The sequence below is a fragment of the Nestor notabilis genome, unplaced genomic scaffold (genome assembly GCF_000696875.1).
Source record: "Nestor notabilis isolate BGI_N333 unplaced genomic scaffold, ASM69687v1 scaffold31562, whole genome shotgun sequence".
Taxonomy (NCBI): Eukaryota; Metazoa; Chordata; class Aves; order Psittaciformes; family Psittacidae; genus Nestor; species Nestor notabilis.
The window spans coordinates 1-13,916 of NW_009917501.1; the positions used below are offsets into that span (position 1 = coordinate 1).

The window sequence follows — 13,916 nt, forward strand, 5'->3', positions numbered from 1 at the left end:
GCGTATCAACCAAGCCACACAGCTTGGTGTTCACAATCTGGCCTGAACTAAACCCAGATGCTGTGGGAGCATCAGTGCTAGTCCTGGGGCAGGGGGAGGTGGGATGTGTGGAGGGGACAGACATGCCTTCCATTCTCTGAGGCGGGGTGGTGTGTGTCCCGCAGGATCCCAGGGTCCTGGACAGGATGCTCCCGTACCTGACCACGTACTACGGCAACCCGCACTCCAGGACACATGCCTACGGCTGGGAGAGCGAGGCTGCCATGGAGAAGGCGAGGAAGGTGAGTCTCCGGCTCTCTGCTGTCGTCGTGGTTTTCAGTGCTGAAAGTAAATCAAGGGCAATGATGAACTGTTGCAGTTAGGTCTCTGCGGGCTGGTTTAGCAGCTTCCTCCTCACGTAGCTCTGTGGTAGCAGATTTGTTGCAAGAAAAGATAGTGAGATTGGGGGAACTGAAATGGCAGAAAAAATACTTCAGGCAAAGGTGCCTTGGGATTTTTGGCTTCCTGAGGTCACAAGCTGCTGCTGCAGTCATTGGGATAACTCCATATTCTGTCGTTCTCCTAATCTTAGGTATGGGACTTTGTAAATTGTTTTGGAAGTAACATGTACTGGGGTTTTGTCTACTTAACTTTTATGTTCCTTTATGGCAGCCTAATGCTTAACACCACTACTGCTGGTGACCCTTATGTATTTTGTATTAATGCAGATATTTAGACCGTAGTACCTGTAGCAGAACTTCATTAGATACCAGCTGTGATCCTTTCAAGGCTTAAGGGGGTATTCTTGAAAACCTTTTGCATGTGTTTTGTTACAGTGAATTTACTGTGTTTTATCTTAACAAATCAAATTTGTCTTTCAAACAGCAAGTTGCGGATTTAATAGGAGCTGATTCAAGGGAAATTATATTTACCAGTGGTGCAACAGAAGCAAATAACATGGCAATTAAGGTAAAAGGTTTATACTGGTAGTTATTCATTATGTTAAAATTATGCTCTTAAGAACAGTACACAGCTTTCAGCAACTGAAATGTTAATATGTTGGATTAGTTAGCAGATATTTACATTCCTGCATTTACTTCATTATAGTATTCTGCTACATATGTGGAGGAAATACTGGGATGTTTTGGTTCCTAGGAGATGGGTTTGAGTACAAAGTGTAATAATGTTTATCTTGCATGTACCAAATATAACCCTTCTGCTTAAGTAGAATCTTTATCATGTGTTGTGGTTTAAGCCCAGCCAGTAACTCGGGATCACACAGCTGCTCGCTCACTCACCCATTCTTCCTCCCCCCACTCCCGGAGGGATGGGGAGGAGAATCGAAAGAAAGGAACTCCCATGGTTTGAGATAAGAGCAGTTCAGTAACTAAGGTACAATACAAACCACTGCTGCTACCACCAATAATGATAATGATAAGGGAAATAACAAGGGAAAAGGACACAACCGCTCACCACCCGCTGACCGATACCCAGCCTGACCCGAGCAGAGATCTGGGCCTTCCGGGTAACTCCCCCCAGTTTATATACTGGGCATGACGTGCTGTGGTATGGAATAGCCCTTTGGCCAGTCTGGGTCAGGTGTCCTGTCTCTGCTTCCTCCCGCCTTCCCCTCCTCCCTGGCAGAGCGTGAGACTGAGAAAGTCCTTGGTCAGAGTAAACATTACTGAGCAACAACTAAAACCATCGGTGTTATCAGCGTTGTTCCCAGGCTGAAAGTCAAAAACACAGCACTGCACCAGCTACTAAGGAGGAGAAAACATGAGTGTTACAGCTGAACCCAGGACATCATGAAATACAGTGGAGATGCTGATTACAAACTTGTTTCTGACTCAAGACTGGGCAGTGTTCTGACCTTTAGCATGTGGGTGTTCAGACTTCCCATTGCATGTGACTCCATTGCAAGTGTTTATAAAAAAGTATTTCTGTTAATAGCATCTTCTCTCAGTGAACACTTTCTCAAGCTATTTGAAAAGAGACGCTTTGAAAAACGAGTGCTGGTGGAAATATATAATGTGAATCTTTCAGGTTCATGATTTGGGGCAAATAAGGAATACCCGTGTGAATTGTGTCTCAATAATAATTTCTTGTTTCCGTTCATGGTGTGTAAAACGTGTTTTCTTCAGTGGTGAATGACAAATTTCTTGTTTGTGGGTTGTGCCTGACAGGGTGTTGCAAGGTTCTATAAGTCCAGAAAAAAGCACGTCATCACTACACAAACAGAGCACAAGTGTGTGCTGGATTCCTGCCGCTCCCTGGAGACAGAAGGTTTTCGGGTCACGTATCTACCTGTTAAAAAAAATGGGCTCATAGATTTGAAGGTGAGTGGTTTACTGGCAGAAAGTGGGAACAGTGGAGGTTTCTGCTTCATACTGATGCTCCAGAGCACTTTGTATCCTCTTAATGATAAAGAGGAAAGAATGATAAATATCACCAGGTAGAATGAGAGTCACAGTCAAATCTCCATCACAGCTGGAGAAGGATCTTCTGTTTTGTCTGGTGCTCTAGACTTTTCCTCATCTAGAAACATTTCTCTCTCATCTCACTGTTCACCTGCTGTCATTCATACCCGTGCAGGTGGAGCTGCTGCATACCCTGTAGAGAGCCCAGTACACGACTAGGATGGAGCTGGCTTTGGTGCAGGGGTTTAGTGGTGAAATTTCATGATCTGAGCTACTCAAGGCATCAGACCCAGCGATTACAATACTCTCTTCAGATTGCAGTCTGTGCATTGACCCTTCAGGGTGTATGCTCCTCAACCCTGGGATTTAGAAGCTGTATAAGCTTATTTTGTCATTTGTGTCCTACAATACAAGACAGCATTTTTATTTCTGGCCCTGTCATCTGGCTTGGAGAGATGGTGTGTGTATGTGGTGGGTAGAGGGATCAGGCTTGCAGGTGCAGAAGTGTTAGTCACGTTCTCTGGGAGCTTTGGCAGACTCTTTCTTTCCATGATGCTTTCTTGTATATAGTGCAGTTCCCTTATAGCCAGCCTCACTTTGTTTCTATGTGGTTTAAGCTGGTTTGTGGGTGGTTAATTCATTAAAGAAGTTGAGAGGAATGTATGAGATGCAGCAAAAGCCTGTTCTGACTTGCTTTAATCGAGTCCAGTGGCATGGTGCATACCAGGGTTTAGGATATGCAGTTGATCACGCTCCTCTTCCTGCAAGAATTTGACATTCATGTGGCTTAGTGCTCTCACCAGGACTGTTTGTCAGAACCCAGAGGGCTGGTGGGTAGGATTTGCTGGCAAATTGAATGTGTGCACAGGAATCTTGCTTCTGCTCTTAGTCACAGCTTCTGTTTGAATATTTCCCTAGGACCTGGAGGCTGCATTCCAGCCAGATACAAGCTTGGTTTCTATAATGACTGTGAATAATGAAATAGGAGTAAAGCAGCCAATTCAGGACATTGGTAAGTACGCTGTGGCTTCCACAGGCCAGGGAATGTCACTTCTGCTTCATTTTACTTAATCTTTTCATAGCCAAGTGCTGCTGATGCAGAAGATGAGGTGTAAGGAATAAATAATAATGCTGTCCCAAATAAAAAACTTACTTTAAAAGGGAAATGAGGATGAAATTTGGTACTTTTACAGGGAACACTGCAGCAATTGCAGCTTCGTAGCACAAATCAGCTGCAGTGTTTTGTGGTTCATTCTGAATTGTATGATGGATGAACATATTGCACAGGATAACTGGCCCAATGGAGTTGACATACAAGTTATTGAACACTTACAGAGTTTTAAGAGGAGAAACGTGCAATATTTGGGGTGGGAGGAGATAGTGACACCCCTTCCCCCCAGTATTGCCATATACAGTCATAAACAATTGGTTTGGAGGCTAAAAGGTCACTGAAGATCCAGGTTTCTGGAACAAGGAGAGGGTGAGCCAGGCTCTGGGGAGGCAGGACCTCAAAGCAGTCTGGCAAAGCAGGTCACAGTGATTCCTTGATAACACCATGGCAGTGACAAAACATATCCCCTCCTGATCCCTTTGTATTCAAGATGTTTGAGTTTTTAGAGAGCTTTCAGGCATTGCCTCTGCCCTGGCATTTATACTGCATCATTCTGGAGGGTGCTGCTTTTCCAGTCTGTGGCAGGCATCTGGTCCTGTTGCTCAGCTGCTGCATTTTTTGTTCTTTATTGTGCTCAAAGCAACATTATCCCCAGGGTTCTTCAAGGTTATAGTTCTTCACTGGTAAGTAGTTGACTATCAGTGAGTTGCTTACAGGCCTGTTAAGGCCATTAGTGCTATCCCACTCTTCAGTGCCAGAGGTATTTGGTGCCAAGCTCTGGTTCCCTCATTAACCATAAAACCTTGGTCACGGGTCTGATAGGCCAAGACTGGGGCCTCTTACCTGCTGACCTGCTTAAACCAGCTAGGCATCAGCTAGAGTAGCTCCTACACAGCTTTAGATGCTTCACCGTAAAAGAAACGTAACAGCACCAGTTTCTCCCCTTGTCACCTCAGAACTGGTCCCTGCTGTAATCTGAGTCATTGTTGAAATCGTTGGAATCATCCCAGTTGGGTAATGTGGTTTTTTTTTTGCTTTTGTGTCTGTGTTACAGGTGAGATCTGCCGTGAGCGTAAGGTTTTCTTCCACACAGATGCTGCACAAGCAATTGGTAAAATTCCTGTGGATGTCAACAGCATGAAAATTGATCTGATGAGCATCAGTGGCCATAAAATTTATGGGCCCAAAGGTACTTACTAAAGTGCTTTTCTGGAGTCTTGTTTCATGCCTACCTTAAGGTAACCACACAACGTATGAAGTCAAACCTGTCTATCTTAGTGACAGTTACTTAACTGTAGAAAACTATTCTAAGACTGGTATTGGACTGACTTTGAAGTTGTTCGAGCACTGCTGCCAGACTTGGAGCTGCATTAAGTGGATCTTCAGTGCTGCTGGGTTGTGAGGTGGCTTCCCCGAAGGAAGAGATGCTGTCTTATAATGGTGACAGCATTAGGAGGAGTGGCTGTTCAGGAGTCATCTGCTTGGTGCAAAGCTGCACTGACGCTGAAGCAGTTGAAATGAAATCACTGGGTTATATGGCAAAGTTTAGGCCCAACTGCAACTTGGTTGCCTTTTACTACCAGTGGCTTCTTTTTGCCAACTCCATTTGTGCATCTTTGCAGAATGGAGTTTAAAATCTGGCTATGGATTTTCTAGATGACTCACAAATAGTAGAAGTTCAGCTATTGTCACAGTCCATTTAGTTTGTAACACGGGATGTAGAAAGGCAGAAACCAGGTTTGCTGTGTTCCATGTGGTATTCGGAAACAAAAGGCAAAATTACTGTTTTTTCAGTATGTTGTGTTTTTCTGTATGAGTTCTGAGAGCTGAAGTCACGTCTCTGGACAAGGACAAAGTTTTCAACCAGTAATTTTGGGCAGGTGACAGACACAGATTTTCACAACTTCTTATGAGCAGAAGTTGCAACCATTCTTCCTGTGGTGACAGTCACTTGTTAGGACAAGCCAAGGCATGTGAAGGCTTGAAAATCAAGTTTTTAGGTGAGGAGACTAGGGAGGGTCACTGCCTGGCTGTCAGATCTGGCTCATCTGATCTGCCCATTGGGTACTGGTGCTACTTACGACTTGGTAATCCAGGGAAAGGAGTTCTAGAGCTTTCAGTTGGAAGTTAATGAGGGAACATCGATGAATGAGATAAAAACTTCAGTGCAGAGGGATGAACTTCATCTGTGCACAGGAATTGTGAGAGGGAAGTACTGAGTCCTTAGGTAGCTCAAGCACACTGGGAGAAACTAAGCTTCTCCCATGGGTGGAGCATGAGTGAGAAGGAACGTGAACAGTGGGAACAGACACCACTTCCTAGGAAACACTGTGCTGCTCTCTGCGTGCTCTACTTCTTTCTCCAGTGTGGTGTCCAAATGTGTGTTTTCTGTGGAAATAAGGAATGTTTCCAATCCCTGGAGTCCCTGTTCATCGTTTCAGAACTGGATGTATACTGAACCAGCTTTCCTTGTTTTCCAGGGGTTGGTGCTGTCTATGTTCGTCGCCGGCCGCGTGTCAGGCTGGAGCCCCTGCAGAGTGGGGGTGGCCAGGAGAGAGGATTGAGGTCTGGGACAGTACCCACCCCTTTAGCAGTGGGCCTGGGTGCAGCGTGTGAGGTGGCACAGCAGGAGATGGAGGTATGTGGGAGATTGTCCTGGATTCCAGAAAATACATAATGTAGCCAGGCAGGTCTCAGATTCCTTAAGTCTTTTTGTGTCCATGTGCCTGAATTAAATTGGATTCTTGTGTTGTAACATCGAATAAATGTTTTGAGATCTTCAAGGATGTTTTGGGCAGTTGGAAGGTGATTTTCAGCATAAGTTTATTTTCTTCTTGAAGTGGTTTGAATCTTGTTTTTCTACAACAGATTTACTGTTGACAGTTTTAGTGAAATACAGGTGTAAGTGCTTGTACTCAGCTCTCCATTCTGCACATGTTTATTAGCAGCATCTCTGAAATGAAATAAATCATGTTTATGTAATGTATATTGGAAGAAAATTAAGACTTCCTACCCCATTGTAACACCTAGTCAATGTATGTAAGTTCAAGTTTTCTGCAGCTTTTCAACTAAGAATTGGGGTTTTTTCCTAGCTTGGACAGTAAAGTTTATTTGCTTGGTCTGGTGTCTAAGCCTCTGTGTGCTGCTCTGTCTGTTTGTGGGCACTAATGCATTTCTCACAGCTGGAATGTAAGAATCCTTTAATATAGTGCCTATGGGATGCATAAGCCAGATGTCTGTATGTACAAGATCAAGCTTCTTCCTGGGAGACAGGCAGGAATCTGCCGTCTGAGCTGGGCAGTTTTGGAAGCTGTGTTAGAGGCTGCATGAGTCTCACGTCTGGATTCTCTTCCTTGCCTGACCGAGTTTTGGCATTACTAAATCGAGTAATATATGAGACTAAAGGTTTTTCAAGCATGTAAACAAGCGTGAATTGCATGTGTGTGTCTGTCTGCATCAGAGCTGATGCACTTCAGAAGCAGTAGGGTATGGTGAGGGACGTCATGTTTCGGTCTAGAACAAGACACTGTCTGTGGGCAGTTCTCACTGTGTAGGTTACGTGTTGTAAAAGCAGAGTTCAGAGTCATTTGCAAGACCATGTTTTTATGTAGTACAGTTTGAAAGCTCTGAGGGAAATAAGGGGCACTTATCATAATAGATGCCCTTTTTGTATTGCAAAATGCGTCATCTTACGCATTACCTGACTTGTCTTTAAACACAAAGAACTCGGTGCTTTTATGAAGGCTAATTTCGCAGCTTGCACATACAGATCTTTCTGAATGGTTTGGGGTATTTTTGGAGGCTGAGCTAGCAAGGACCAAAGTGGTAATTCTCCATTGGAACAGTCTGTAGAGTAGGCAAAGTTTGACAGTTTCTGTTTCCGATGCATTCTTTCCCTGCTCTCACCAAACCAAGTTACTTCACCTGCACACGGCTGGTGGCACAAAGCAGTTTCAGCAAAGTCAAATCGTGCTCTCGTTTTTATTCTGGTCTCTTTTCTGGTCTCTTTGCTAGTATGACCATAAGCGAGTCTCACAGCTGGCAGAACGACTGGTTACAAGAATAATGAGTGAAATTCCTGATGTGGTTATGAATGGAGACAGAGAGCATCGCTACCCAGGTAATGTGAGCAAAGTCCTGAGCCCGCTGGAACTGTCACTGTTAGTGGCCATGGCTGAATAGTGCACTTTAGCTACACACTGTGTAAATGCTGCCATATGGGGTAGGATTTACTCTCGATTTCAGCAGATGGAAGTTTTTATTTTCTGTTTTATTTATTTGTAGGATGCATCAATTTATCTTTTGCATATGTGGAAGGGGAGAGTCTACTGATGGCTCTGAAAGACGTGGCTCTCTCTTCAGGAAGGTGGGTGGAATGTGTGGGCAGCATAGCAGTGTATTTTGGAGAGAAAATGACATCTGATGGAGGTACAAACTAAGGAGTGGTCTCTGTGCCCTGTAGCTGTGTGTTGGGTTACTGAGTCAGCCTGGCATTGATTGCATTCTGGGATGTTTAAATGCCACATTTCAAACGAAGGTCAAGCTTGCTCTCCCTAAAAAAAAACTTAACAAAAAAAACCCCAAACAAAACCAGGAAAACCAATCTAGAAGTTTCTCCCTGCCAGCCTTGTAGACTGATTACCTGTGATAGCCTTGACATGTAAGTGCCAGTGACTTGTTCGTTCTAAAGGCTGCCAGCATTTGGGCAGTTTCTGCCCTTCAGTGGGATTTCACAGCAGTGGCAGATTGTAACTGGCTGGACAAATACTGGAACTAAATTAGCTGGTAGTGCAGAAGGAAAATTCAGTACACTTTTGAATACTTGATGAAGCTCTGTTGACTCGACAGGAGCAATGAGTAACCTTTCTAAGACAAACTTGGTGCCTCTGATGAAGTTAGTGGAGTGTAAGTTCCCTCACCTTTGAGAACAAAGCGGTCAGCAGATCTTGATTCAAATATGTTGGCACTGTGAACGGGAAGAACGAGTCTGCACATGACACTCTGAGGCTGAGCACTTCTGCAGTTTGAAAGTCTCTCTGAGGCTCTGCTTTGTGCTGCATGTTGCTGCCTGTAAAAATTGAGTAACAACATGGAACCAGTTTTGCCTACTGCTCAAGATGGAAGTTCTCTCTGCTGCTGACTGTAACTAGATCATCTGGCTCTGGATTGCTCTGTGCACTGTTTTTCCTTTATTTGTTCTGCTGCCAAAAAGCAGCTTGTAAAGGCTTCCCCCCCCCCCCCCCCCCCCGCTTTTTTAATGTTCTGGCTGTTTGTTTCCTTCTCTGGCTGGTTTTTCTTGGCTCCTTTGTCTTTTTTCATGGCCTTCACTTCAGCCACCTCATAGTCTGCATTCCCACTGCTTCTGCTTGGCATTGCATTGGTTCTCATTGTTTTATTTGTGGTGTTCTCTTCTCCTAATCTATAAACCTCATTCCCCTCTACTACCCTCCCATTCCTTCTTTCTCTTCAATAGCAGAAATGCCACTCTTTCTGCTTCCCTGGTGGTTTCTAAGAGGCTGGGAAAGCCAGTACAGGTTGTTGTAAAGAGTCCTAGTAGTATGCAATGTCTGTAAGCGACCTGTTCTTTGTTGGAGGAGGTTAGTGAAGTACTACTTCAGTGTGGCATCTGCATGTGAACAAAAGCTTGACAGTTGCCTTCCTTCTCCCCAGTGCCTGCACATCAGCTTCTCTGGAGCCTTCCTATGTGTTGCGGGCAATCGGAGCAGACGAAGACTTGGCTCACTCATCTATAAGGTGTGTGGAGTGGTCTTTCCTAATGTTTCCAAGTATTTTTCTTTTCTGTCTAAAAGTAGCTGGTGGATTTGCTCCACCCTTCCTCATGCACGTCATTCCAGTCCTTGATGGTTTTCTTGTGCTTTAGATTTGGCATTGGTCGTTTCACTACAGAGGAGGAGGTGGATTACACAGTGCAGAAGTGCATACAGCATGTTAAGAGGCTGAGGGAAATGAGGTGAGCCACCATCTTACTGAATGTAAAGGCTTCTTCAGTGTGGTAGTCATTTAAGAGTTGGATTTAGTTGAAAGTAACTGCTTGTCTCAAAAATCTGGTGGTGTCTCTGTATAAGCAGGGAGTGGGCAGGGGGGCTGATCTTTACAGCAGTGACAAATTCTGAAGGAAACAAACCTTCTCTCAGATCCTGCCTTTGTCAGGGTAAGAATGCAAGTAGGGCAGGCACATAGGGCAGGGCCTGGAAGTTTCTCGGCCACAGATGGTATTACTGAGTTTATGTAAGTTGTCCATGAGTTGTTTTATTTTGGTAAAAGTGGAAGACTCCTGACTTACCTGGACAGTGTCAAATACGAGGGCTCAGCCTCTAAGACACCAGTACTTAATGCCTTAAGTGGGAGTAGGACATGAGGTGGAGAACCTGCCCTCTCACCTCTTGTACTTTGGGCAGAGGACACAGTTGAGGACTGATCACCTGAAGCTCACTGACCTCCAGAAGGGGAAGGCAGGTAGATGGGTACCTCCTGGCTTCTTGCGTAGCTGATAAAATTGTCTGTTAGCTTCTTGTTGTTGATGTTGTCCTGTGTGTTTTAACCCTCATTTTTCTCCTTTCTTTACAGCCCTCTTTGGGAAATGGTGCAGGATGGAATTGACCTCAAAAGCATTAAATGGACTCAGCACTGAGAAAACATTGCTGTCCGTGGACTAGATGTGGATTAAAATGTGTTTTCTGTACATTCTTGAACAAGTTATGCAGCACTTCCAATTTTTGACACTTGCCATTTGTCTGGAAAATGACCCTTTGTGATCACAGAGTCTAAGAAGCTGAAAACAAAATTAGTCTTTATCCTAGAGACAGGCAGGATGATTTAACACCCACTGCATTTATACCAACACACAAAAATTTATGCTAAAGCAGAATTAATTTGTCAATGCATTTTGTGATAAGAAATTGAAATCAGTGTGTTACTCGTGGGCAAGTGGAGTCCTGGTGAGAGGAACACCCGTGTAGCTGTTGCCCTGCAGCCAGGCTGCATATCTCTTCTGCTTGAGGTGGGCATCCTGCAGCAGCCGCTGCCTTTGTGCTGCTCAGATGTGTTGTATGGTGAGAGATGCTCAGGTAGGAAGCAGCTCAGCATTTCTAGAGGAAAAGGATGTCTCAGAGTGGCCATGTGCCTTCTCAGTTAAGTTGTACGTGCAGATAAGAACATGTTTTTTTCTTAAACTGAGTATTTGTGATGCTTGTTCAGACCAGTGTGCATTAATCCAAAACATCTTCTGTGTTACAGAGTTGATGATGCAATGATGATGCAGTTTGCTGTCCCCTCCGTTGTGTTTATCCATGCAATTTTCTTCTCAGTAAAGGAAGAAAACTGGAATGGCTGTGGGAGGGGGATAGGATAGAATATGTCAGCCTCAGCTGCAGCACTAGTTCAGTTGGAACATGAGTGGTAGCAGTGGTGGGCAGAGCAGATAAGTGCAATGTCTTAATGCAGTCTAGGGTTTTTTGTTGTGTGTTTTCCCCTCCTTTCATGATGAGTCCTTTGCTGTCACTCCCTGTTTGCCTATGGGCTGTTGGCTTCTGTCACTTCAGGGAGTCTTGCCTGGTGGAGCCTGTATGTTTTGTCTGGAGTATATTCTGTGTGACAGACTGTACTTCTGTCTGACTAGAGACTTCAGTGGGAATCCGTTCCCTGCAGATGCTGGGGAAAGTGTCTGTTCAACAGGGTTTGATGAGATTAATTCCTATCAGAGTTTCTCTTTTCTTTTGGTTGATCTTTCCAGTAGGAAACTTAACCCTGTATTGCAAAGTGCCTTTGTTTCAGTTGCATATGCAGACAGCTTTCAAATTGGTTTTGTTGACTGATGGATGCTGTATTAGCTGCTGAATGTAATACAGACAGTACGTCTTCAGTTCTGGATGGTATCTACCTCGAGGATGAACCATGTGATGTAAAAGCTGAAGTCTCACAAGGTGGATTGTGTTACAGAAGCTTGTGCTTTTTTTGTTACCAAGGACAGATCTGGCTGGTTGTAATGCAAAGTTAATCCTCAGTTGTTCTATTTGAAACTATTAGCTGTAGCAGTTTTAATATTGTAGGGCTGGCACCTTATATTTCATCACATTTTTAAAACATATGTGTAAATAGGCTTTAGAGGTGGTTTATGGATGATGGTTTATTCTTGGGCTTTAGATGTCTTCTGGATTAAGCATGTGATAATGTTTTCCCAGTATGCTTCAGAACTATATGTTTATGAAATTGTTCTTTGTGTTTTATGGATGATAAAGAAATTATAGATAAGACAAACTTGGCTTCTTTCAGTCTTTTTGAATCCACCTTCTGGCTGAACTGTGCTAAGATTTAAAATAAATTCTATGTGTAAAGGCTTGGGAAACTCATTCACACTGTTAATAAATGATGAGGAAGAATTTATAATTGAGATACTTTTCCCCATGACAGAGAGAAGTAATGCCAAGGATGAACATTATGCTGCACACCACTGAATGTAGTTAAGGGGTTTTTCTATGGGAAAGCTTGCAGGGGAGGGGGACCTCAGCCCATCCCACTCCTACCAGTTTGATGCTGGTGCCAGCAGGAGATGCCCGGAGCCTTCAGAGGGGTCGCAGGTCAGCAGGAGAGCACCTGAAGAGCAACATAAAGAAATTCCAGCCACTCCAGGCAGCAAGTTGACTTCCTTGGGGCCCTGCTTGGTTGTATGGGGAATGGACCAGAGGAGTTAGACATGTGCATGCCTGCAGGGCTACAGCATTACTGAGGCACTAAGACCTGGTGGGATGGCTTCTATGACTGGAGTTTTGGGATGAAAGGATTCAGGCTCTCCAGGAAGGACTGGCTGGGGAGATGAGGAAGGGGTGTCACCCTCTTCCACTTCGTGATGGATGAGGAGCCAACTAAGAGCTCATGGGCAGGATTAAAGGGCAGGACAGTGGGGGTCTGTGACAGGCCAGGAAGACCCAGTGGATGAGGCCCTCTATAGACAGAAGCTTTAAAAATACAGGTGAAACTAAAATGTCCTCTCTACATATTTTCCTGGAGTTGCTTACCCTAACACCCTACTTCAGTTTTGTTTTAGGTGAAGGAGATGCATAAATGAGCTTGCTCTCAGTAGTTTCCTAGTACCTAATAAAGGCAAATCCCATTCTTTTCTAACATCATTTTTCTCTGCCTGCCTTCCCCCACATGCATGTTACAGGGGAGCATATTGGATGTGGTTACCAGTGATCCCTGTCCTTTAACCTCCTGCCTGCCAGTGTCTTGCTTTCCAGAGCTACTTTTCCTCCTGCTATTGGTACCTGACTGCATCATGCTGCCAACTCCTCTTCAGTACCCTTTATCACTTGGCATGCTCCTGCTACTAGTGCAGGATTCTCTTCCCTTGCATCCACTCTACAACAAATCTGCTTCTGTTAGTCTTGAGTGAGCTAGATGTTTTCTCCCCATGAAAACTTGGGAATGGCTGTGAAGACAGTTGGTAGACCTGTGGAGAGAAGCTGTGCCACAGGCATCTGTTCCAGGCTGCTCCAGCTGAGCTGCAGCACAGACCAGAACATTTGAGGTGTGAGGACATGAGCTGGTCTGCATCAGGACTTGCTCTCCAGCGCGCCTTCACAGAGTCAGTACAGATGTGGCCTAGAGCACTACTGAAGGTCATGTAGTTTGGTCCCATATTTTTTTGGCTGATCCACACAGTAAATGTCACAAGTGTCTCCTCCAGACTTTATTTCAGCAACAAGAAGTAACGTCGTAACTCCTCACATTGCACAAAAGCTGAAAAGCCTCAGTTCTCTTATGACCTGGGATACTCCAGTTCTGTCCTCTGGTTATCCTCCACCTCCTGCTGCAGGGTGGCTGGGTAAGAGGGAGAAAACAAACAAGCGTGGGCTGTTTATTGAAAGGGGATGATAGTGGTAAAGGAGGAGAATTTGGGAGTAGACAGAGGGGTATAAAAGGAAACAAACTGCGGAGTGGGGGTTATTGCGGTGCAGAGCACCTCAGGGCAACACACTCATCACAGTTTGGCCCAGGTTTCTGTTAAGTGATGAAGAGCGGCTAAACTGAATGGCTGAACTCCCAAGTTCACTGGAAGTGTTTGCATTGTGAGGGGATGAATGATTTTGTTTCTTGCAGCAGATTATGCAGCAGTTTTTTTACTTGAACATGGGCACTGGTGCAGAACATGACTCCACTGAAGCACAGCGACAGCATGTCCCGAGGGGTGTCTGTCCTTCCGCGCAGGACACTGCCTACTTGTTTGTATTGCACACGTACCAAGTGAAGGACAAACACAGCGGGGACACTTACATTCAAAAGGCTGTTAAAACAGGGTAATCTTCAATTTTAATCCTGGTCCTAAGTGAGGGAGTCAACACAACCGCTCCCCTCAGCGCTCAATGCCTCCATTCAACGCCGGTTTC

The 13,916-nt window shown here is 44.7% G+C and overlaps 1 protein-coding gene across 1 annotated transcript; it reads left to right on the forward strand.

Annotated features, from left to right (window-relative positions):
• Positions 1–141: 141 nt before the first annotated feature.
• Positions 142–10,458, forward strand: NFS1 (NFS1 cysteine desulfurase; the record flags this gene model as incomplete). Its single annotated transcript, XM_010009265.1, has 11 exons — positions 142–281; positions 865–948; positions 2,166–2,318; positions 3,318–3,411; positions 4,565–4,699; positions 5,991–6,148; positions 7,525–7,630; positions 7,795–7,876; positions 9,181–9,264; positions 9,392–9,481; positions 10,099–10,458. Coding segments are annotated over 11 exons (1,190 nt in total), but the record flags the coding sequence as incomplete, so codon positions are not given.
• Between the last annotated feature and the right edge of the window lie 3,458 nt (positions 10,459–13,916).